Here is a 23,770-nt window from a genome sequence, read left to right as displayed (position 1 = left end):
CCTCGGGAGCGCGCGCAGGGCGGCCGGCGGCGCGCAGGCGCGGGAGGCCGGGGGGGGGGGGGGGGGGCAGCCGGGGACCGGGGGGTGGGGGGGGCCGGGTCAGAGGAGCTGGGGCGCCCGCGCAGGCCGCCGGGACCCCCGGGACGCGGGCGCCATCATGTACCGCTCCAGCAGCGGCCGCTCCGGCCCCTCGTCCTCGTCTTCCTCCCACCGGCTGAAAGACGGCGGCTCGTCGGGGTCCCGCGCCTCCCGCTCCAGCACATCGGGGCCGGGGCCTGGCCGCGGCCGGCCTCCCCCGCCGCCGCCCGCCGCCGCCTCCTCCGCCGCCGCCGCCGCCTCGCCGCCGCGCTCCGCTTCGCCCCGTCCCCCGCCGCGCCGCCACCGCTCCCCGTCGGGCCACCGCGGCGCCTCCCGCCGATCCCCCTCGCCGCACCGCAGCAGGAGGTTGCCGTCGCCGCCGGGAGGACCCGGGCCCGGGGGGACCCGAGGCCGCCGGGGGAGCGAGCACGGAGACGGCAGCGGCAGCCGGGTAACTACCGCCGTGCGCTCAGGGGTCTCGGTCCGGGTCTCCCCACCCCCCCCCGGGGGCTGTCAGGCCGCGGGGGGGTCTCCGCCGCCCCCGGCAGCCACCGTCCCCGCGGCTTGGCGGGGTTGTCTGTCCCGGCCCCGGCCTCCGCTCGGCGGCAGCCCGGCCCCCGGCTGTGCCCCGGGGTCAGCCCGTGTCGCCGCCGGCGAAGGGGCGGGAGCGGGGGGCGGCGGGGCCGGGGCCCCGGGCTTGGCGCGGCGCGGTCCTTGCAGAATTGCACCGGCCCAGGGCTCTCCCTGCGCCGGGGGAGAAGAGCGATTCCCCCCCCCCCCGGTCCTTGGAGAGACAAATGGGGAGAGAAAAAAAAATCATTGATTTCCATTTTAAGTAATGTTTTTCCTTTAATTTCCGTTACATTTTTATTTCTCTCCTATCAGCTAGAGCCATTTTAGATAAGGCTCAAAGAGGATGCTATCTTTTGCTAAGGCAAAGGATGTAGCTGGTCGCTTTCCTCCATTTAGCGCTGTCTTGTGCTACTGTATAAATATCATTTAATTGATGGGAAGATAACTTTTTTGATAGGATGTTGAATGAGCACTTTGTCTGAGTTCTTCCTGCTGTCGTGGGCATACAAAGGAGACTCTGTTACAGATTTATATCTTTGGGAGATATTGTTCAATGGGCAGCGCTTTGTCGTTGGAGCTGTGCGCAAGGTGTTCCTGTCTCCTCGCTCAGCCTTGGCCAGATCTGATTTGGGCATGTGAAACTCTGGTTTGGCATCTGAAGTGACACCATCTTGGATGCAGGCGCCTTTGTACTAAACCAGAGTGCGTAGCTGCACTTCTTGTGGAGCGAGTGGCATTTGCTTACTTAAGGTTTTCTCTTGTTACTTCTCAGTGCAGTGGTTGTCTTGTCTGTTAACTGCTACCTGTGGTGTGTAGTAGGTTCATTGCGCGTTTGTATTGCACTGAAAGAAGCGATTTTCATACTGGGACATTTTAGGCTATGGTTCCATGGCCACTCAATCCAGCACGTGTACGATTAGAAAGAACGGCACACTCACTTTTTCCTGCCGCTCTGCAATATATTCTGCCCCCTCCCTTTTGCTCACACTTGTATTTGTGAAGTTGCGGGGTAAGCTGATCTGAGGAAACGATGTGGCTGAAAGTCAATCCAACAAAAATGCGTGGTCTGCTGTGATTCACTGCATGGTGGGACCCCAGCAGAGAATGGGAGTTTGCCCTTTCTGGAGGTGGTACAGCTTCTTACTGGATTTCTTTGGAGCTGTAGCCATAGAAGAGATCACAGGTGATTGTAGTGGAGTTAAAATTCAGCTATTGGTGCTATTTGTTATTTGAAGGTGAGCTGTCGTGAAGGTATGGGAAGGTAATGTATTTGACAGTTAAGCCAAGCCAGGTTGAGAAGCTTGTCTCTGGCGCTTTGTTTTTAGGCTGCATTTCACAGGTATCTCGGTCCGGTAAGTTGTCTGTGGGGTAGTCCTGCAAATTGCGCTGCCAGTAAGACCCAGGTTGAAAAGAAGTAATTTTTTAAAATGAGGTAGTTTTTAATCTGCTTCATATCGGTTTGTGTTGTGGCTTGATGGACAGGTGCATGGTCACAACTGAGGGGATGACAGCTGGGACACAGGAGCAGAACTTTCTTAAACCGACTTCACCCTCATTTAGCCTGCCTGTTTCACTGTGTCCATGACAGGCTGTGAACCTGTGTTGGCTGTAAGAAAACTTCCAGTGCTGAATGTGTTGGTGGTTCAGATTTGGAGAAATTTGAACTAGGAGTTTTTGACTGGAAGCCTCCCACTCCCTCTTTCGGGGGGGGGAAGCCACCAAAACCTCCCACTTTACACAAACATTTTTCTTGACAAGCACTTTTCTTCCAGTGTTACTTTGCACACTTCTGGCTCAAGTTACAGTCGTCATCTCAGCAAATTGTTGCAGATTCTTGATGTTTTTCTTGCCTATTCTAATTTCAGAGAAGAAGGAATGAAACAATATTAATCGTAGAAATTAGGTTTTAGCAAGTTAGCTAGTGCTGAACTGTTGACCCAAAGACATTTTTGTTTATTTACAATGATATTAGTGCATTTAAGGAAAACCTTTCTCTAGGAAGCAGCTCTCATGATAAGAGAGATCTTGAGACAGTTGAATATAGCTCTTTAACCTGTATTGTGCCGTCTCTTGCATATGCTAAAATCCGGTGTAAGTAATTCTTAAAGTGTATATTGTGCACATTTTTTTTGTGGAGGTTTTTGCCCACCAAAAGGTGTTTGAGCAATGCTACTTATTCTTTAAAAGTGATGTCACAAAGCATAAAATATATATAGAGGTTGGTTTTACTTTTTAGAAGTACTGTTTACAAAATTAGCATTAATTAGAGAAAGATGAAAGCTGGGATTATACTGATGTTTTCCAAAAAGTGGAACTAAGTGTGATCAAAGCGAAGCAGACAGCAGATTATGTTGAGTCAGCATGATTGGGTAATGTTTTAATAAAGTTTTCAGATTTATATGACTTGAAGACCCCCTCTCCAGAAGTTTGAGGATACAAAGTGTGGAAATGTGGTGAGTTGCACAAATGTGTTAGTAAGTGGCATTTTGGAGCTATCACTGAAAGGAGATGAATTCAGACAGCGGACCAAGGAAGAGGAATTTAAGCTGCAACAGGGAAGGAGGACTTGGAAGAGGGGAATGTATGCGTGGGGGTGGAAGGTGTAAGATGTGGAATGAAGACACTGGTGGGGTAAGGGTGTGGGGTCAAAATGCAGAATAGTTTTGAGTACAAGTTCTAAGTTTTTGTCCCTACCCTTCATATGAATTGGAATATGAAAGGAGCAGTCTTAGAGATCTTTTATTCCGTTTTCTGGATTCCGGGAGTTGTTTTGTTTGGGTTTTTTGAGATGGAGTGCATGCATTCCCAGGTTATCAGCATCGTTGCCCATTTTCTCATGCATAACTAGGGTGCCGACTGCCAGTGGAGCCGTGTATTGGACATTGTAAGTACAGATGGTGTTAGTTTCTGAGCAGCTGGGGAAAACTTTGTGGAAATTGGAAGAGCATGGAGTGACCGCAAAGGTTTGGGGCGAGTATTAAAAAATGTAATGGAGGAGAGGAAGGTCAGGGCTGTGCAGTGAGAGATTTTGGCGGACTTTATTTGTTCTTACAAGGCTGACACACGCTGCTTCTATTTGTCCCAGCTGACCTGCGTGCTTGTTCTTTTTATAGTTTCTCTTGGCTGCTTTGCTTTCTTATAAGAAAATTGGCTGAAATTAGACTGGAGTATGTTGGGTCAACAGAGAAAGAAGAAATGAGGAGCTGGTATGCAACCTGTGCAATAAGATGGCAATGGTAACTGCAGTTTATGTGCCAGAACAGAAGAGGGAGGGAAAGGTAGTACAGTGCATAGGTAGGAGTGAGCAGTGGTGGTGTTCAGTGTTGCAAATGAAAAACCTGTTAAAACTGGAATTTTTCAAACTGGAAAAAAATGTTTGTGAAGTTCAAGTACGTAGCACCATAACTGCTGTCCCTGGGCAATCTCTGTGGCAGTCATAGGCAATCCTAACATCCCAAACTTTCTAAATGTAATCTATTTCTTTCCTGTGCCCAGAAGTTTGTTCTGAGATGTCATCATCACTTCTCTGTCTCCAGTTCCTGGAGATGGTTATCATGTGTGTGCCCAGCTTGCCAACAGTCTTGATGGCAAGAAGATGCCCTACAAGGTAATCACTTCTTGAGGCAGCCCTCAAAATTCAGTGTTATACTGGGCACATGTGAGCCTTCAGAGTGTGCTTGTATGAGACATATGCAGCTTGTATATGTTGTATCTCAGCCAGGCTGTTGCAGGATTGTTTTGTGCTATACAGCACAGCTGGTCTTAGAAAGTGATTCAAATATGTTCTGATAAATGCTGGGATTCAGATTAAGAGAGCACACCAGAAATCACTAGTACGTTACCTTACGGCAAGGTTATGTTCACAATGGATTCTAGCACACCTTTGTACTGCAAGTAAATTTTGTCCAGGCAAATCTGTGGGGGAATTCTTTTGCTTTCTTGTTGGAGACTACGTACTGTTCTGCTTTTATGCTCTTGGAGGATTGAGCTGAACCTGCTGCAACTTTTCAGGGGGGATGCCAACAACATAGTGCACGTGCTGCTTGCTGCTGCAGTTTTCAGCAGTGAAGGCAATATGCAGTGCATGAGTGGTTTGGCAGACCTGAAGCTGGTTCATTGCTTCCTGTTCAGCAGAATCTAAACCGTGTTGGTTTAAAAAAGCAAATCAAGTATCTCTGTCTTCAGGCAGAAGTATCTCTGTTTCTTATGGAACCCCCTTTACTTTGATCATTCCTCTGTTCTAGTGCCATGTTCTAGAATGATGTGAGGTGTAACTAGTTAAGCATAACTTGCTAGTAATGACATTTTCTGTGTTGAGTCTATGTCCAAAGGAAGGCCTGTGCAGAGGTGGTTAGCTCAGGCTTTCTCTGCTGTAGTGTTTTCAAAGGCAACTTTACTTAGCTCTGGTTTAGCTCTATCAATAATAAATAATGATAGTTCTATTACAGAAGGTGTTTCTAGAGACACTGGCAGTTTTAATATTATGTTGTGCTTTTCTGCTGAAAGCAGCATGAGATGAGGACAACTGTTGAAAACATCAGTGCTAGGAAAATCTTTGTTTACACTGGTTGATACTTTGGTTCATGTTGTTACTAAAGTTGGAAAGGGCCAGAAATCCAGACACTTTTATTAAGAAATTCCTGGCACTGTTTTTTAGGCAATGTTTGTTTAGCTGCTTCTCCTCTACAAAGAAAGGAGGACAGCAGCAAATCTGGGACTTCTTGAACTTCTCTCTGTGTTTTCATCTTCTGAAATGGTGCTTTATGAAATGTATTTCTGAGTTGACAATTTCCCTTCTAGATAATATAAATACAGAGCGCAATATAAATAAACAAAGGCAATGGAAATATTTAAAACAGTTGTTCTTCTAGTTTGATTTTTCAATTGATCCATCCACCCCAAGTCTCATATGTTAAGCAGAGCACAGTCACTTGCCTTTCTGTAGCTGAGATTAATATTCCCTGATTGATGGGCTTGCACTCTTTCTTCAATTTACAGAGACGTTCACCGAGTCTCCGCTCTGAGTCTTCCCTGGAACAGAGTTTGCGGATTACTGTTGGTAATGACCGGTATTGCACTGGCACACCAGAGCGAAGGAGGCTGCCTGATAGACTGGGCTCACCAATTGATAACCTGAGCGACAGGTATGGTCCTCCACAGGTGGGGATTCAAGTGTGTGAAACAGTAAGAACGTGGGAATGGCTGTACTGGGTGAGACCAAACACCTAATTAGCCCAGCGAATGCCTAGGGAACGAGGGTGAGAGGGCAAGCATGTAGTGATGCTTCTCTGGAATACTCCCACAGCCTCCAGCAAGCTGTGGTGCAGGGGCTTCCTGAACAAAAGTCTCTGCCTGTGTTTCTAGTAACTCTTGACTACTATGATTTTTGGCAGCTGCTTCTAAAACCTATATAAACTAAAAGTGCCCAGAGTGTATTGCAGGAGGGAGCTGCTTCGTTTGACATTCCGCAGCTTCAGCCACCTTATTCTGTTTCGTTTGAACCTACCTAGTCCTGACTGAAATGAAGGTTGTTTATGGATAACATAACGGTTCGACTTCCTCATTTGTTGGGAGGAATAATCTACTTTCCTGATTTTTGAGAATAGTTCAGAAGAAAGCTCTAGTGTAGCTTGCAGACAATTTATTATTTTGACTTTAAAAACCCTGCAGAAGAGAAGTGAATGTAGTCAGACAGTCTCGTAAATGATAAAATAAGTTAGAATTCTTAGGGTCCCTTGACTGGAACTGGAGAGAAACATAGCTAATGAAAAGACATCTTTTATGTTAAAGATACTGCTGTGAACAGTGAAGTATAAATGTTAGTAGATACTGTTTGGAAATCTTTGCCTTCAGTAGGATAACAGGTGTAATCTGGCAAAAGAAGTAAAATCAGGAGACTTTGTGCAAATAAAATAATTATCTTTGCCATGAATTGCAACGTTAAAGATTGCATAGTTTGTGCCCCAGAGCATACAATTGCAGTTTGAGGTCAGGGGTAAGCATCCAGCACAAAAAAAGCACTGTAACTTCCATTTTTGATGCAAATATCCCCAAGTGATTAAAATAAAGGAAAAAAGAGAGAGGGAAAAAGAGGTAAGTGAGCAGAATAAGTGAATTTCCTGTCTTTCGCAATTGTAAGGTTAAGTTTCAGCAGGTGCAGAAAACCAAATGAGAGTTCGGCTTTCAGTACTGTCACTTTTATGCCTTTACCTCAGTTCTCTGGGGATCAGTGTTCGATTTGTAAATCCCTAGTGCAGTGTGCAGTTTTCTGAATGAAATGAGTGTGTGTGCTTGGGGAGAGCACAGTGGTTGGAAGGAGCAGGAAACGGTTTGCAGGAGAACTGGCACTGCTCTGGCGAATGAAGAACATTTGGGACGGGGTGTGTGTTTGTCCCATTGCTTCCTTTTCTCCAGTGAGGTTTTATATTTAACCTGTGTTGTAGTTATGATGCCTGGTTAGAAGTAGTGTCAGGTACAGTGGAGTTTATTTTAACATAAGAGTGAAAATGACAAAGAACTTTCACTTTATCTGTGCTACAGGAGCCATAGATGTAAAAAATGGTCAGAATAGACTCCTAAGAAGATAGAAAAGTGACAGATGAATCAGAATGAGAGTAAGAGAAAGTGAGACCGTGTAGACCTCAGTTTTTAAGTGACTTCCCATATATTTGTAGTGTAGGTATGCAAGAACTCCATGTGGTCACTTTTCTTTTTGGTTTTTTTTTGGTTTTTTTTTGTTGTCCAATCTGTGTGTGCTGGCTTGACTTGCCTGAGTGGTGTCCACTGTCCAGAAGCTTAAAGTGTGTGCCAACCTAGTCATCCCTTAGCTCTTCCTAAATCTCCTAGGTACTGCTTCTGACTTCCAAATTTCTTCACTGTTTAGCCATTTTGGTTGTTTTTTAAAAGACACTTTGTATTCAGTTAAGAACATTGTTTATCGTGTATTTTTTCATCATGTATTTTTTTCCCCTCTGAGAGGCTGCCCTGGTACTGGGACTCTGGCTTTATATCTGTCACTGGGCTATAAAGTGGCCCTTACTGTGAATCATAGTTTGGTTTAAAACTGGGCATATCGCATGCTTCTTTGGTATGTGGTATGTTCTCTTTATCATTCGAAAAAAAAAGAAGAAAAAATAGAGTGTTTTCTGAAGTTGTCTCTTCAACTTTTGAAGAGATTGGAGCAAAGAATTCTGAATTTAGTTATTCTCAGCCATTTTTGCTAACTACTATATTTAGAGATTTCAAGCAATTACTTTTAAAGATTATTCTCTGTAATTTGCAGGGTTTTGGGATGGTAGAGAGATTCATTAGCCTATAAAGGAAATAAAATACCAGTGGGTGGAAAACAGGGATGCTTTTGGATTCTCCTGCAGCACTGGTTTTTCAGGACGCCCCAGGAGAATTTCTCAGGGTGCGGATTCATCCTAAAACATCTATAAGAACTTGCCTTAAGTTTCTAATGCAGCTGGTCTCCTGCACACGTCTAAGTGAGCATACTGAATGCTGCTGGCCTGTGACTTCACAGAATCACAGAATCACAGAATAGTAGGGGTTGGAAGGGACCTCTGTGGGTCACCCAGTCCAACCCCCCTGCCGAAGCAGGGTCACCTACAGCAGGCTGCACAGGACTGCGTCCAGGCGGGTCTTGAATATCTCTAGAGAAGGAGACTCCACAACCTCCCTGGGCAGCCTGTTCCAGTGCTCCATCACCCTCAGAGGGAAGAAGTTCTTCCTCATGTTCAGACGGAACTTCCTGTGCCTCAGTTTGTGCCCATTGCCCCTTGTCCTGTCGCTGGGCACCACTGAAAAGAGTCTGGCCCCATCCTCCTGACACCCACCCTTGAGATATTTATAAGCATTTAGTAGGTCCCCTCGCAGCCTTCTCTTCTTCAGGCTGAACAAGCCCAGCTCCCTCAGCCTCTCCTCGTAGGGGAGATGTTCCAGTCCCCTCATCATCCTTGTAGACCTATGTGTTCAAGGTCACCTAAGCAGCTTCAGTCTTCTACTTCAACAGATTAGTGGTTTTTTGTCTTCCAGAATCTCAGTCTGTCAAAGTGAAGAATATATCTTATCCCTCTCCCTGTCTTCCATCTCTCTCTCTGTCGATGTATTTCAGACATCCTACTACTATCTGATCTGGCATAAGCTATACAGAGCATCCTATCAATTCTTTCATCTGAGATTAATCCAAAAGATTAGACCGTATTACTGCAGAGAGTTGGCCTGTGTTAAGCTGTGCTCTGAAATAGCATTTTTTTGGCATAATATCAAGAGTGACAGTTGGCTTGAGTACGAACAGCTCATCTGACTTCCTTTTCAAAGACTGAGTGTTAAGGTGGAATCCTGTTGGTTGCTGACAGCAGAATACCATTATTTATTTCTGCTTCTGTGTATGTGAATAAATATGCTGAAAAAGTAAATTTACCTTACACTGGTTGTAGTTTTCTGAGGCATCACGTCTGTGTAGTCTGTGGTGTGTTCTGCTTCCTGAATCTGCAAATTCCAGTAATTCATGGATTCTGTGTTGGTGAAGGAATTGGGATGGTCACAGTGGTGCCACCTTGTATCCTCTCTGAGAGATACAATAGCCTGTAGTGGACATGGCTGACTAAAAGCACCCAAACCAGCTGAGGGACTTACCTCTGTTGGACTGTATTTACAGAATACATATTTCAAAGAATCACACTGTCTGTAAGGCAAGTAATCGTTTTCCTTACACCTATGTTTAATCTTTGGGTTTTAAATTTGCATTGTCAGCTGTTCAGAGTGTATTTGGAACGTCTTTCTAGTTGTAAATATAGTAGGTTTGCTGTTCCTTTCTTTCCAAAGTATGATCAAGTATTCCTTCGGCTTCATCACTGTAGTCAGAGCATTTGAATTGTAGGTGACACCTGGCAAGCATGCATGCAGATTGCACAAAAATCAGCTGAAGTTCTATGATGAAATACATCTTTTACTCCACCAGGTGTGTTCATGCATCTTGTATAGGTTTAGTAGGATCTTGGAAAAGGTGACACTGGGGTTAGACATACCTTTATGTAGGCTGTGAACAGCAACATTTATGTATGAAATTTAATTTTCGCTACTTTTTAGATATTTTTCTGCTTTTGGAGGGGGTGGATGTGTGTAGTTTGGTGGAAACTGGAAAAATACTATCTAATATTGTGGGTACTGGTGTATACCATATTTGCCTTATAAGATGTGTTGCACTGATAAAGCATCTAATAACATGAAATGCTTTGCAATGATGCGCGTTAGAGATAAAGTGAAGTTTTGTGTTGTTTTTTTACTTAAATATGCATGTGTAAACTATTAAAATACTCAAGAAAAAGACCTTGTCTGTTATTGTTTAGTCTGGTGACTTTAAAAACTGGGGCTGTAATTTATCTGCAAATTTTTTTGAAGGTGTCATCTGGCATGACTTAATTTGTCCCTTCTCAGATCTGTGGAGGGACTTTTCTGAGTAGGAGGTGATTTTTGAGAATTCTGACAATCATACATGCTTTATCTCAAGTTGATGTCTTGATCACTCAGCAAAGACATTTCTCTAGGTTTTCTGTCCCATTGATTTAACTTAAGGAGCACATTTGCTTCCCATTCTTGGAATATCTTGCTAGATTTTTGAAATAACTGTGAGTAAAACCAGCAGCCTGTAATTTTAAAGTGGTTTGGTTTGTTTCTGCCTGATCTAAAGAACAGTCCCAGAGAAGTTTTTAGGGTTGGGGAAAAAGGCCTTAGTTAAAACAGGGCTCCTAATTGGAGATGTGTGTAGGAATCAGTCCAAAAGAAGGTACTCCCAGAGGTGTAGCTAGTTACTCTGGTGTTGTGCCAGTTGCACGTCCACTGTGTGTAATAATTCAGGGGCTGGCACAAAGGAATGATACTATTGCATTTACTGTCCCTGGTTCATAGATATCTTATCAAAACCTGTGCTTCTTTTTCGGTATAGCAGTTCATGGGATTAGTGACAGTCCTGTCTACAGATCTGTTGCAACAGAAAACATTGCTAGAATTTGTGGTCCTTGTCCACAGCTGAAGATAAAGTGAGGATCCGGTTGCATTTGCCAGTGTGAAACTGAATTATACCTTGAATAATTCATATGAAATGTGACCTTTGTGTCTCACTGGGAGACATGAGGAAAGGGGTTGTGGTCTGAAATATGATAGTAAGTTTTTTTAAAAACGTGTAGTCTTTCTTCTTCACAGAAATAAATCCATCCTATCAATTTTTCAAGGCTCTCCTTCTGAAGTGAGTTGAATTGTTGGTGTCACTGTGTTTGCAGGTGAATTCCTGGGAGGGATGTATAATATAAATGTAAAATGTTGCTTCTGTTTAGTGATGGAGATGTTATTCTGAAACTGATTTGGAGATTTCTTACTCTTGAGTAGGAGTAAGACTTAGTTCACTCTGACTCAAGTACTTACGTTTATTCTGTATTTCTCTTACACAGGGATGATATGGCTGATGGTCCAATATTCACTAGAGGCCCCTCATGTCCTCGAGGCCTTGAGAGATACCCATCACATGAAGATCAGCCTTCAAGTCCCTTCATCATGAGACATGATGAAGACTACCGCAACAGAGATGTTTTCCTCCATCGTTCAGATTATAGTCCGCATTATGGTCGTCGAGAAGAGCTGCCTCGTGGATCTGACAGAGATGGTGACAAACTCAGGAAATCCTCCTACCCACTGAGGCCAGAAGAAAGAGGACGAGAAATAAAGCGTCCACGGTATGAAAAGGATGAGAAGATGCATGGTGTGAGTGGAGAGCATCAGGGTTTCTCATCAGGAACACGAAACTATCGCAGACGAAGCCGCAGCCACAGTAGAAGCCCAAGCCCATCATATCTGAATGAAGAATTCCGAGAGCTTGACCGTGCAAGGAGGAAAAGAGAAGAAGAGGAACGTAGTAGAAACTTGAATCATGATGTTTCAGGCAGTGGTTATGTGATTCCTGGCTTGACTAACACACTACAGACTTCGGAGTCTCGGTATACGTATAGGCCTGAGGAAATCCCATCCATGCCCAAAAAATCTATTTTGAAGAAACGAGTGGAGGTGGAAGTAGAGTCTTCTATACAGGTTTGATCTCTGTCTGTCTGTCTGTATGTTTCTGCTTTCCAAAACAGTCACTTAATGATACAGAATGTTAGTTTGTTTCCAAAATAGAAAAGCCCAATCTTTACGTTTTCCCATTGTAGAGAGGACAGGTATCTTTTTGCAGGCCTATACAAGTTAGGATTGCATTGGAAACTTTAAACGGTGAAGGCATTTAATCAAGAATTGTATATATATACACTGAGTTAGAATAAAATGTCCTTGTTGAAATTCAGCCCAGGATACTGAGATCTGGGCCAGCTTTTATAGAAAAGCTGAATCTTTATACCACAGGCAGTTAGGACATGGATCGAAGCTCTCTGCCTGTCACAGTGCCTCTTTCTTCTTTCTTTGTAGACTTAGAGAACTGCCTAATGCATCTTCAGTACCTCTGGCTGAAAACATCTTTGAGTTTCCTTATTTTTTTTCCCTTTGAACTGTACCAAATCTGTAACAACTAGTTTTTGAAATTAGAGCAATGGAAAGATAAGTGGTTGTGACCATTGTGATAAACTGACTTTTCTCATGTTTTAGCACATCGCTTTTGATCTGCTTATTGTACTGATGAGTGTTGGTTTGACAGTGACATGTTTATTTCAGGAGGTGCTGCAATACTGAGGATCCCATTCTATATCTATTATTGGAAATCCTATTTAACATGGCATTAATTATGTATATCTGAAGAAGTGACTGGGAATAACTCCAGTGCAGTTGTTTTTACCTGTCTTAAGATGTTGAAATCCTATTTGTCTGTGATTAAACTCAAAGCATAGCCAAAATTATGTTATAGGGTTTCAATTTATAAATTTCAGGTCTTGTGCTTGCAGAAATTAATGAAATATAGTTGTGGTTTTGTGTATTTTCTTGAGATAAGCATTCATTGCTGAACATGACATTCCAGAATCATTAGGCAGCTTGTTTTGTAATCTTGTGTGTTCTCTTTCAACTGTAGTCTTTTCTAACTCTTTTCTTCAGCTGTGAACTCAAGGAGAAATTAACATGTTCATTTGTTTGTTCTGTGAGGCACATAGTCACCTCAGAAGGTGCTGTAGTAAATAGTAACTTCTCTCTCTTTCAGCCTGAGGGCTTTTCAAGCAGTCCAGCTCCCAGCAAGGATCTTCCTCTTCTTTCTAGTCATTCATCTTTGCCCCAAAGCAACGACACAGCTCCTTTTGCCTCTGAAGTGGAGAACTTTCTTAAACGGTTCAACAAAGACTCTGTTGTCGAGTCTGCAAACAAGGAGTTGCGTGACAGTTTATATGAGCGGAGCACGCTTTCTGGGGCTCCCAAAGATGCTTTCACATTTGAAGAAAAGTTTGGAAGCTTCTTAAGTCACAAAGAAAAGTTAGAATCCAAGTCAGAGCCCCCTGATCGCCATACTGACTTCCTGCTGCCTCATGAGAGGGCCAGTCAGGATGGCAGTGGTTTCTCCCGAATTCTGGGCATGATGGCTGATTCTGTCAGTGCTCAGGAGAAGAGGAGGCGTAGTTTTCCTGACATTGAGGATGAAGAGAAATTTCTGTATGGTGATGAGGATGAGGACACCAAACCTGAATCTGTCCCTGTTCAGAAGCCCCCAGTGAGTTGTGGCAATGAGATAATAAGCCAGAAGGTGAGCCTGCCTCCTTCTCCTGCTCCAGCTGTCAAGGTGGATCCCTTAGAAGAGCCTAATGCTGAGTATGCGAAGATCCATGACTTACTCAAAACCATTGGACTTGACATTGGTGTTGCTGAAATTGGAAAACTGGCTGTTCGTACCCAGGAACGCCTTCATGGCAAAAAGTTGGCATCTCGTTCTCCTGATCGTCGTTCTTCAGATCCTCGCAGACTGGACCCTTGGGACTTGCGTCGCAGCCGAAGTGACACTCGTTCTCCTGAGTCAGGCCAGCAGCACTCAGCATCACCTCCAGTCTCTTTCCAGCAGTCTAAAGATGCATCTTCTCTTCAGAAACCAGAATATACTAAAAACAAGTCAGTGGGACACAATATACCTCCATGTGCACCAGAACAGCCTCTTTCTTCTGTCTCTCTCATTCCCTCAATTCCACCAGCTCCTGCTAGTTTGCCGCCTACGCCTACTTCTGTTTCCCAGTACCAAATTCCCAGCTATTCCCAGTTTACTGCCACTCAAATGCCCCAAAATTATCCACCTCCCACAATGGCTCCTCCAGGATACGATGCATATGGGCACTATATGGCATATGCAGCCCCTGGCTGGACCATGTACCCCCCTGCCCAGCAGCCTAATCCTACACTGCCAGAAGCTCATGGCCTGCTTACTATGGCCATGTCAGCGAACCCCACGCGTCCCAACCTCCGGGTGATTGAGACAGTCTCTATGGGAAAGGATGTCCCTGATGTAAAAAGAGATGGTTCTGTGCTCGTTCATGTCCCTACTACTCCTGCTCATTCCAAAGGACCCCTTCGTCTGTCTTCACACCCTCTCAAAAATACCACAGAAAAGATGTCGGATGAAAAAAATCGGGCAGCTCAAAAGCAGAAGGTGAGTTACTTATTCTGATACATCAAAATACGTTGGACTGCTTGATTGCTGGGGTAGAAGCTTTTTCTCTTCAGGTGTGCCTTTATTTTTTACCTTGGGTGGCTCCAGTTTAAAAGCAGTTGGGCCAAATTTGCTTTTGTTAAAAACTTCTAGGCATTTGTCTGTATTACTCTGTGACAATTTAAAAATTGTGTTTAAAATCCGCCAGGGTTGTAAGCCCATAGGCTATGGCTGAACAGATGCAATCAAGAACAATGTTGAAGTTCTTGCGGCCAGCCAAAATCTTACAGAAAAAACACGATGGCCACAGCGTGGCTTTATTCCACTGAGCTTTAGATATTGAAGTACCTGAAAATAATCTAGATATATAAATACCTGAAGGGATGGTATAAAGAAGGTGGAGCTGGGGTTTTTTCAGTGGTGTCCGGTGTCAGGACAAGAGGCAATGGGCACAAATGGAAACACAAGAGGCTGCATCTGAACATGGTACATGGTACAATAATACCATGGTTATATCTATATTAGATATTCTTAAATACATACTAAAGGATGTTGTCATTCACAGTTGCGTACATTTTTCCCTCTGCAATTGTATTAATTATCTCTTACAAGAATCACAAAATCAGAAAAACTTAAGGGAAACTGTTCTTTATTTGGTGCATCTGACACCAGCTTAGGTTATGGGTGTTAATGTTTTCCTCTTCTAGTTACCTTGGATTGTGTGATAATTAGAGAGTAGTGGGGAATAACGTGTTTTAAAATAGGAAACTGTAGTTGTATAACTGTCAAAGGACTGGAAGATTCCTGGAAGTTGTTTGTATTTTCAAACTGGTGTCCACTCAGTCTTTGTTGTTAAAATAAGGGCATAGAATCATAGAATGGTTTGGGTTGGAAGGGACTTTCAAAGATGGTCTAGTTCCACCCCCCCTGCCATGGGCAGGGACACCTTCCACTAGACCAGGTTGCTCAAAGCCCCATGCAACCTGGCCAAGGATGGGGCATCCACAGTTTCTCTGGTCAGCCTGTTCCAGTGTTTCACCACCCTCATTGTAAAAAATTTCTTCCTTATGTCCAATTTAAATCCACGCTAGTTTAAAACTGTTGCCCCTTGTCCTGTCGCAAAAGGCCTCAGTAAAAAGTCTTTCACCATCTTATAAGCTCCCTTGATATACTGGAAGGCCACAATAAGGTCTACCCAGACCCTTCTCTTCTCCAGGCTGAACAGCCCCAACTCACTCAGCCTTCTTTGTAGGAGAGGTGTCCCAGCCCTCTAACCGTTTTCATGGCCCCAGCAGGTCCATGTCTGTCCTGTGCTGGGCGCCCCAGAGCTGGATGCAGTACTCTGAGTGCGGTCTCACGAGAACTAGAGTAGAAGTGGAGAATCACCTCATTCGACCTGCTAGCCATGGTTTTTCTGCAGCCCAGGATACAATTTGCTTTCTGAGCTGCAGGCCTGCATTGCCAGCTCATATCTAATTGTGCTGGTAGATCTGCTAGAAGAGCAGCACATGGCAGAGGCTGGAAGCTTTTTGCCTACTCAGTTATATCATGCTCCTCAGAACAAATCAGGCCATGGAAAGATGGACCACTGAATCCAAGAGAGGCTTGAAAGAAGTCACTTTAAATTTTTGGTCTGAGATAACCTCTCTGGTTTTTTGTTTGAAGTGAGTTAAAGAGGAGTACTTACACAAAGCGCTGTATCAGCAGAGAAGTGTGCATTCACTGCTTGCAGGAATAAAAATTTCTTCAGCTGACACAGTTGAAATTTTGTTGTTAATGAAACTTGGCACTTCCAGAGGAGCTCTCCCGGCTGAAGGTGTGTGGTTTTCTCCTGCTGTTACGTACCATGGTAGCTCACCTGTGCATCTTGGCAGAACTTCTAGGGCTTTATTTGCACTACAGATTGCTTTGGCTTGAGCTTAGTCCACTGGATTTTTTTGCTGGTATCATGGCTTAATCTGGCAGCTGGCAACTAGGACCAGGTGGCCGCTTGCTCACTCCTCCCCTTCTCCACAGTGGGATGATGAAGTGGGTTAAGATAAAGGCGATTCAATAAGACAACAAAGGAAATACTGCTACTATTACTACTACTGAATATGCAAACCAAACTATTCACAGCACAATTTTTTCTCGCTGTCTCGTGACCGATTTGTAGCCAGTCCCCGAGTAGTGATCATGGAATGTGAAACTCGCGGATTTTGTGGAACTCTCAAAAAAGTTCAAACTCATAGAAAAGTTTGAACTCATGGAAAAAAAAAAAGAAAGAGGATAAAAATCTAATTCCTGCCCCCTGGCCAACCCTCATTTATAAATTGAAAATTACATCCATGGTATGGAGTATTTCCATTTGCCAGCTTGGGCTTGCTGCCTGGCTGTGCTCTCTCCCAGCTCCTGCACACCTGCTCATTAGCTGAATATGGGAGACTGGAAAAGGTCCTTGATTTCGTAGCAACAACTAAAACCATCGGTGTTACCAACATTCTTCTCAAACTAAATTCAAAACACAGCAGCTACTGGGAGGAAAATTAAGTTTATCCTAGCCAAAACCAGGACAGCTGTAATGGCTTGGAGTATAAAAACTCAAGGTTTGGAATGGACCTCCTTCCTTTCTAAATGCCTGCTCAGAGAGGAGCCTCAGTGAGGCTGGATTCGGACTTCTCCTCAGATCAAAATGACTTATGTCTAAAGGATATGTCTAGTAGCAATTCAGGGTGTGTTGGAAAATCAGACGTTTAGCAGCAATAAATCGCTGGTTAAGTTAGCATTTACAGAGTGATCAAAAAAGAATTCACTACTAGAATCACAGTAATAGGATATTATGCGTTGAGTCAATTCAGACACACACAGACAATATGCATAGATAAAGGTACCTGTTAAAAATTCCCCTGGAGTTCAGTGGAATACTCACTTCAAATCAAATTATTTTCTCAGTGGGTGAAGGTCAAGTCTCAAAGAGTGTGGGATCCCTGTAGTTCAGCCCAGGTAACTTCAAACTTCAGAGTTCTGACGTTTACCAGGCAGGTGCGACTCCAGGCACCAGGAGTTGCCGGTGTGGTCAGGGAGTGCCTGATCGGCCCAGCTCACTGCTCTTGTACAAAGACAAGGAGACTGCCAAGTCGTCCCGATTCACTGCTCTCATTCAAAGGCAAGAAGAATGGCCAGTCACGCCAGCTAACGAGTCTTGCAGTGCAAGCAAGAATACAATGTTGGCTGGTTCTGAGATTGCCAGGTGTCAGGGGGGGTTGCACCACCACACCCGTGTGCTGGCAGAAAACCCGGAATGGTGTTATGGTGATTAAAAAAAAAAAACAACACACAAAAAAACCTGAAAAACTTGTGTCATTTAAGACATGGTCTGACTGTGTTGGTTGAACTCCTCTGGAGCTTACTCCAGGCAGGATCTAGGGATCCCACCAACATTTACATTGCCATAGTAGTAGTGATGCTCTAGGGAAGACAAAGCGTTGGGTCAGTTGTTGTTCGTTCAAGGAAGGAGTCAGTAGTAAGTTTTAAAAGCATTGTGAAGGTAAAAAAATGGGGATTTATCTCTTGAAAAATGAAGCTGGGAAGGAGATTGAAAGAACTTTTCAGGTTTCATTTTAGTATATTGCCTGATTTCCTTCTGTGAGAATCAATGAAAACCAGTGAAAAGCGGATTTGTGAGCTCCTCATACCAGAGTTTATCATATTGAGCAAGAACAAACTTCATCCAGATTTTTAATTTCAGACAGTGATGCCTGCAAAATACATTTGATGATACAGTTATGATCAGATTGAATCAGAAGTCTAAATAATAGGAAAATGGGCCAGAGTCAAAGCAGTACTCAAGGCATAGGGCTGTGAAATCTTTTGTCACTGATGGAAAATGCTGGCTGTAGAGATACTGCATGAGTTTTGAAGAGCCATTTAGCATTGATCGTGCTCACCCTTGTAGAAGATAGTCAGCTGAGCTGAAGTGCCTTGGGAAATGGTGCAACAAAGAAAGTAGTTGTAGGGAATACACTGCCCAAAAGAAAAAAAATTGCCTTCATATAGGGTTGAAGCATGAGCACATGATACAGTTACCTGCAGATGCAGAAGTTTATTTGTTGTGTTAAAATACTCAAGAACATTTTGAGAATAGTGAGCAGTGTTCTATGACTGGCAAACGGAGATCTTGCTGTCATTCTTGCAAGACTGATTACCTTGTGTTGGGAAGAGAAGAAAATCCAGTCCCCTTCCGATCTGTTTAGGTGACAGAAGAGAGAGAAAAACTGAAGAATGAACGAGAAGCACGGCAGAAGAAGCTTTACTATCTCAAGACTGAATTGGATAGGCTTCGTAAACAGCAAGGTACAGTGCATCCCCCCCCACCCCCTGGTTTTTTTTTTTCCTCTGGGATGTGTCACAAGTCCTAGTACCTACTAGGAGAAGTGAAGACCAAAATAGTAATAGTCTATAGTTTAAAACTAGTATTTTCATACTTGGGGCAATGCAGAATTCTTGAGAGAGCAGTGACCTAATTACTGCATTAACATTAATTATGTCAAAATTTTGGCTGTAACACTGAAGCAAACAGTTGCTCTTGCATCTTCTTCAGCAGCTTGATAAATTAATTGCACTGTGCATTTTAGTCCTTCTTTAGAAGAAGTGAGAAATAGTAACTCAAGACATGTCATTGTGTCTTTCAATTTTTCATGAATTGTTTTTGGAGAAGGAAAAGTCCTCTCTAGACAGAGCTAACTTTTTTATTTTAAAAACTTTTGTTTGGTCCAAGTAAGTAATTTCCCTTACCTTTGGAAAATTATACTTTCAGGTTAGAATGTACGATTAACTTTTGCTTGTTTGGTCACACTGGAAAATAGTGATTATTAAACTGATTCTCTTAAGCGTGTATATTAAGGCAGTCCTTAGAGGTGGATCGTGCAGGTTTAGTGATGCTGTACCTGAGAATCAGTTCGATCTTTACAACTTCCTAGTCAAGATTTAGCTGTAATATTTTATATTAGTATTTTACTTGTGGCTCAATAGCTGTACAGATCTTAAGACAATTTTCCTGTTGTATTTCCAACTCTTCTACTTCCTTGATTGGCTCAGGAGAGATGTTGAGGAAGAAACGTCGTGAGAAGGATGGACACAAAGATCCCTTGCTGGTTGAAGTGAACAGACTACAAGAGAATATTATGAAGGAGATTTCAGAGCTGCATAAAGAATCTGATGCAGCTGACAAGAAGCAGTCTGAGCTTGACAAAGTAGCACAAATCCTTGGGATTAACATATTTGAAAAACCCCGAAAACCATCTGTGGAAACCAAAGAGTCTTTGGAAAAGAACACCAAGTCAGAAAATGCAAAAGGTCTGGAGAAAACATCTTCCACCAACAAGGTAAAGTCTTCTGGCTTGTGTGCTAATGATTTTCCCACTAAGAGAAGAGGGCACTGGGGAGACAGCTGCTCCCAAACATTTACTAGAGGATCAGTTGATGTCATCACATCTCATATGCTCGTTTTGATGGTTCATGCAGGTGAGATTCAATGTATCAGTGTTTATAATTTCCCTCAGGGTTTGTGCAATTCAGCACCCAGCTGGTTTTGCTGACGTCTTGGTTGGACTGAACAATCATGAGTGCTTGTAGCGGTCCGGTCTCAATGCCATACCAGGAGGACAGACTTTTTTTCTCTACAACGTTTCTGACATGGCCTGTCAGGGAGGAGTGTTTTTAGCAGCAGAGCTCTCTGCAAGTTTGGAGCATGTTAGTCTTCTCACGGGGTGATGACATTAACAAAAATCGCAAGACTTACATATGATTGTCAGCTTAACATGATTATTATGTACATGCTATGTGTTCTCTCTTAACAAATGTCAGTATGCATCAGTACAGTCTCTCTGACATGGTCTACACTACTGAATGCTGAATATACCAAAACAGGCTTATCACGTTCCAGAAGACAGTTTTTACTTTGGAAGTAGTATGTGATAGTAACATCTGAAAGGTTATGCATGTATTCATGAGATTAATTATCCTGCTTTTCAGATGTTTATTCAAATATGTAACAGAAATAGTTGATAGGAGATGGTAGATGCTTTTTGTGTAGACTTTACTGTGGTTTTTTTTCAGAGAGGAAAATGTTAGTAGGGTAAGAGGTTTTTCCTACAAGGTGACTCAAATCTGTGTATCCTGTACACTTTTCCTTATGCTTCATCCTGGTCTGGTTCAAAGAATTCATTAGATGTATTTCATTTTAAGGCTTGCTTTTGTGTTTTGTTTTTGCTGTTTCTTGAAATGTCACTGAAGTTGAGCATCCACTTACTTTTACAAATCATTTGCTTCAGTTACCACATCGTAAAACTGAAGTAGGCAACAATGTCTGGTATATTCCACATTGCATTAAGTTATAGTGCTTTCTTTTCTTGAGATATGGCATGTGTGAATACATTTTTCATTATTTTAACTTTTATTGTTTGTATTGTCCAAACCCATGATGACTTGATCCGCTTTTCATAGTTCCGTATTTTAACATGGAAAATTCTGAGTTCTGTCTAGGAACATTTAATATTTTCAGATATGTGTAGGCACATAGGACACTGCCTTTAGTCTCTGAGATTCACCTTGTAATTCTGATTGTTAACTTTTTTTAAATGAAAATAAAGACAGTGCAGGCCTTTTGACACTGAGATCAGTTGACTGCCAACCTAAGGGCAAAAACGTATGCCTTTCTGCTTAATTGCAAGCTACTTTGGTCCCTTGCTGCTGAACCTGTGTCTGTGTGTTGTGTTGTCATTGCAGAGGTGAAACTAGCCTTGTACTAAACAGACAGATCATCCCTTCTGGGCTCTAAATAGCAGCAAATTATAAAGGCATATTTGAGCTGGGCTCAAGCACAAACTGGGGTTAAGAGTTGGCTGTCACGTATCTATGTGGGAGGTACTTTTAAAGTTCTGATTGAGATAGATTTTTTATAGGCTATATTGGGTGGGTGTATGTCTCTAAATAACGTAAGCAATGACACTTCTCAGAGATCGTGAACGTCCTTCCATGCACTTCCTGCAGATCATAAGTTGATCTTCTCGTTGTTTCAGAGAATGTCAACTTCGCTATGTTCTTGCAGACAGAATATATGCAGATATTCACTGGGTCACTTCCTACTCTGCTACCAAGAACTAGATTGTATAGGGATGTGGATATCTGTGGGGTGCATAGGGTGTCTCTTCATTGTTTGACTTACAATGTATGTTGTGTGGGGTGATGTTAATAGGAGAGAATCTATCCCCATTTATCAAAAACAATTTCAAGGCAGATGTTATTTAACAACTTTGAATCTGCTTAAGTAAATTTGCTCAACACCAGCAGTGAACAACTTGGAAATCATGCAGCCAGTTTGGATCTGCTAAGTTAACATGCTGTTCTTTCCAGACTGCCATGCAGATTAGAAAGATAACATAATGGGGTTTCAGCCATTGAAAATGTAACTGAAAACTCAAAATAGATCTAGTACTATCATAATCTAGATTAGCAGGGCTCATTCATGATATATTTCCGGGATTATGTTTTGCTGCTCTGCGGTGTTAGTTTAGTATTAATTTTGGCTAGAGTCCTGAAATGTCTGTGTATCACTGTATGGCGTCTTTCTGTACAAATCAATGTAAGTGCAAATATCACATGCTTGAAACACAAAGTGCTTCACCTTATATACTTAGGTAATTAACAAAACATCGTATTTCGTTTACTGCTAAGCAACGAGTCTTCTGGAGAATTCAGGAACTCTCAGATAATCTGATAAAGCTGATTGAGTAAAATACTTTAGTCAACTAATTCTTACTTCCTTTTTCATTCTGCTTTTATCCAAGCTACTGCTTTTACAGTAACTCTTGAATGCTTCTAAGGGAACCATTTTAGGTCTTCCGGGCACTTTGGCTAGTATGGTAAATTGGAACTATTCAGATCTTTATGTGAAACCCATTAAGTGGGAAGGGTGCATGCCATAGGGAATGTGTTCATTTGGTTCCTTGATTACCTACAACCATCCAGCCATTACATCTGGGAGCCTTATTGGAAGCTCTTCACTGCGGCTGCACAGCATCTTAGTCGGCAATACCAGCTCTCTGAAACAGTGGAATTAGCCTGGGCGCTGAAAAGCAGGTGATACATTTTTTTTTTTTTTTGGTGTGTGTGGCTTCTGCTGGAGGCAGGTTCTGAGTTCTAGAGCATTATGTCTGTCCCACCTTGTCTTAGAGAAGTGTTTCCTTTTGTTCAATTTAGGAATCAAAAACTACTAATGAAAAATCCAGAGGTAGAAGCCCGAAGCCAGCAGAATCCTCTTCACAGTCCTCCAAACATCCTTTCCAGTTGGCCAATATTTATGAGTATTATGATGCAGGGAACCACTGGTGCAAAGACTGCAATACGATCTGCGGGACCATGTTTGACTTTTTCACACACATGCATAATAAGAAACACAGACAGGTATGTTGCAGGCTTCATTCACTAAGTGCATTTCATATTGCTGTAAATATTAACACTAAAACATACATCACAGAACTACATTTTACAAGAGAACCTGAAGTAATAATGAACCCAAGAACTTGGTTATCAAATTCTTTTTCCCTGATATTGGACTTGAGCAGTTTGTACAGCTACCAGTGTGTTCTGACTAGTGTAAATGGGCCCTGTGTTCAGTTCACTCGGGAACTAGTGTTTGATATTTCTGTTTCATTTGTTTACCTGTTCTCTGCTATCATTTACATTTTACCCTTTTCACAGGTTGTTTTCTCATTATAAATTGCAAAATGGGAGGGGTAATAGAGGAAAACATAGTTCCTGTAAATACTTGCACGTTGATTTTAATATTCACTGTTCTGAAAGGATGTTAAAAAGGAAAGAGACAAGTGTACTTGCCTTGCTAGTGTAATATATGAGCCTGTATACCTCTGTCACTGTGCAAATAGACCCTGGATCCTTACAACAGACCTTGGGCTTCGAAGACCCAGAGTGAGACCAAACAAGACTCCATAAAACGCATCGATAAGATAACTGTTCCTGCCAAAGGTACGTTAATTTTTTTTATCTTGGGTATTGTCTCCCTCCAGCAGATTCTAGTTGCTCAGAGAAACGAATTTCAAAACTTCACCTTGTTACGGGAGCACATGTAGATACTGTATTATTAGGTAAAGAACAAATTATTTAATTTCCTGGTTGCTCTTGTGGAAAAGGTCATGAAGCAAGAGTATAGGAAAACATAGTTTTGTTCTTTCTCTTCTTTTTAGTTTTTTATTTTGAATATCAGGTGACTTTTTCTTTCTCCTGTGTAGTTCTGAAGTGATTTTTGCTAACAGATTAGAATTCAGAACATGACCACAAAAGCTTGCTGTGTCTGGGAGGATCTTGTGCAGTACTCCACACAGTCTTGCAACAGACTCCTCCAGTCAATACATTTTTAGTAGAGGTGTCCCTGAAAAATCACCAATGAGTACTTGGTAGAGTGTGGATACAGAGAATCTGGGAAAGCGATGTGGAAAGGGCTGCAAGTGATTTGAAAAT

The 23,770-nt window shown here is 42.7% G+C and overlaps 1 protein-coding gene across 2 annotated transcripts in view; it reads left to right on the top strand.

The window, feature by feature from the left end:
• The first annotated feature begins 85 nt into the window (after window positions 1–85).
• Window positions 86–23,770, top strand: part of ZNF318 (zinc finger protein 318) — a 29,240-nt gene continuing 5,555 nt past the window's right edge. For both annotated transcript variants that reach the window (XR_012763060.1, XM_075412741.1), the window contains exons 1-8: window positions 86–529; window positions 5,650–5,795; window positions 11,103–11,736; window positions 12,830–14,254; window positions 18,487–18,586; window positions 19,331–19,617; window positions 22,493–22,696; window positions 23,179–23,278. Coding sequence is in view for 1 of the 2 variants with exons in the window: in XM_075412741.1 (XP_075268856.1) it covers window positions 158–529; window positions 5,650–5,795; window positions 11,103–11,736; window positions 12,830–14,254; window positions 18,487–18,586; window positions 19,331–19,617; window positions 22,493–22,696; window positions 23,179–23,278 (3,268 nt within the window). In the remaining variant the exon portion in view is untranslated. The remainder of the gene's footprint in view (window positions 530–5,649; window positions 5,796–11,102; window positions 11,737–12,829; window positions 14,255–18,486; window positions 18,587–19,330; window positions 19,618–22,492; window positions 22,697–23,178; window positions 23,279–23,770) is intronic.

Source organism: Opisthocomus hoazin, chromosome 2 (genome assembly GCF_030867145.1).
Source record: "Opisthocomus hoazin isolate bOpiHoa1 chromosome 2, bOpiHoa1.hap1, whole genome shotgun sequence".
Lineage (NCBI taxonomy): Eukaryota > Metazoa > Chordata > Aves > Opisthocomiformes > Opisthocomidae > Opisthocomus > Opisthocomus hoazin.
Note: the sequence above shows the minus strand (reverse complement) of the source record. Positions and strands in the feature narration are given on the sequence as shown.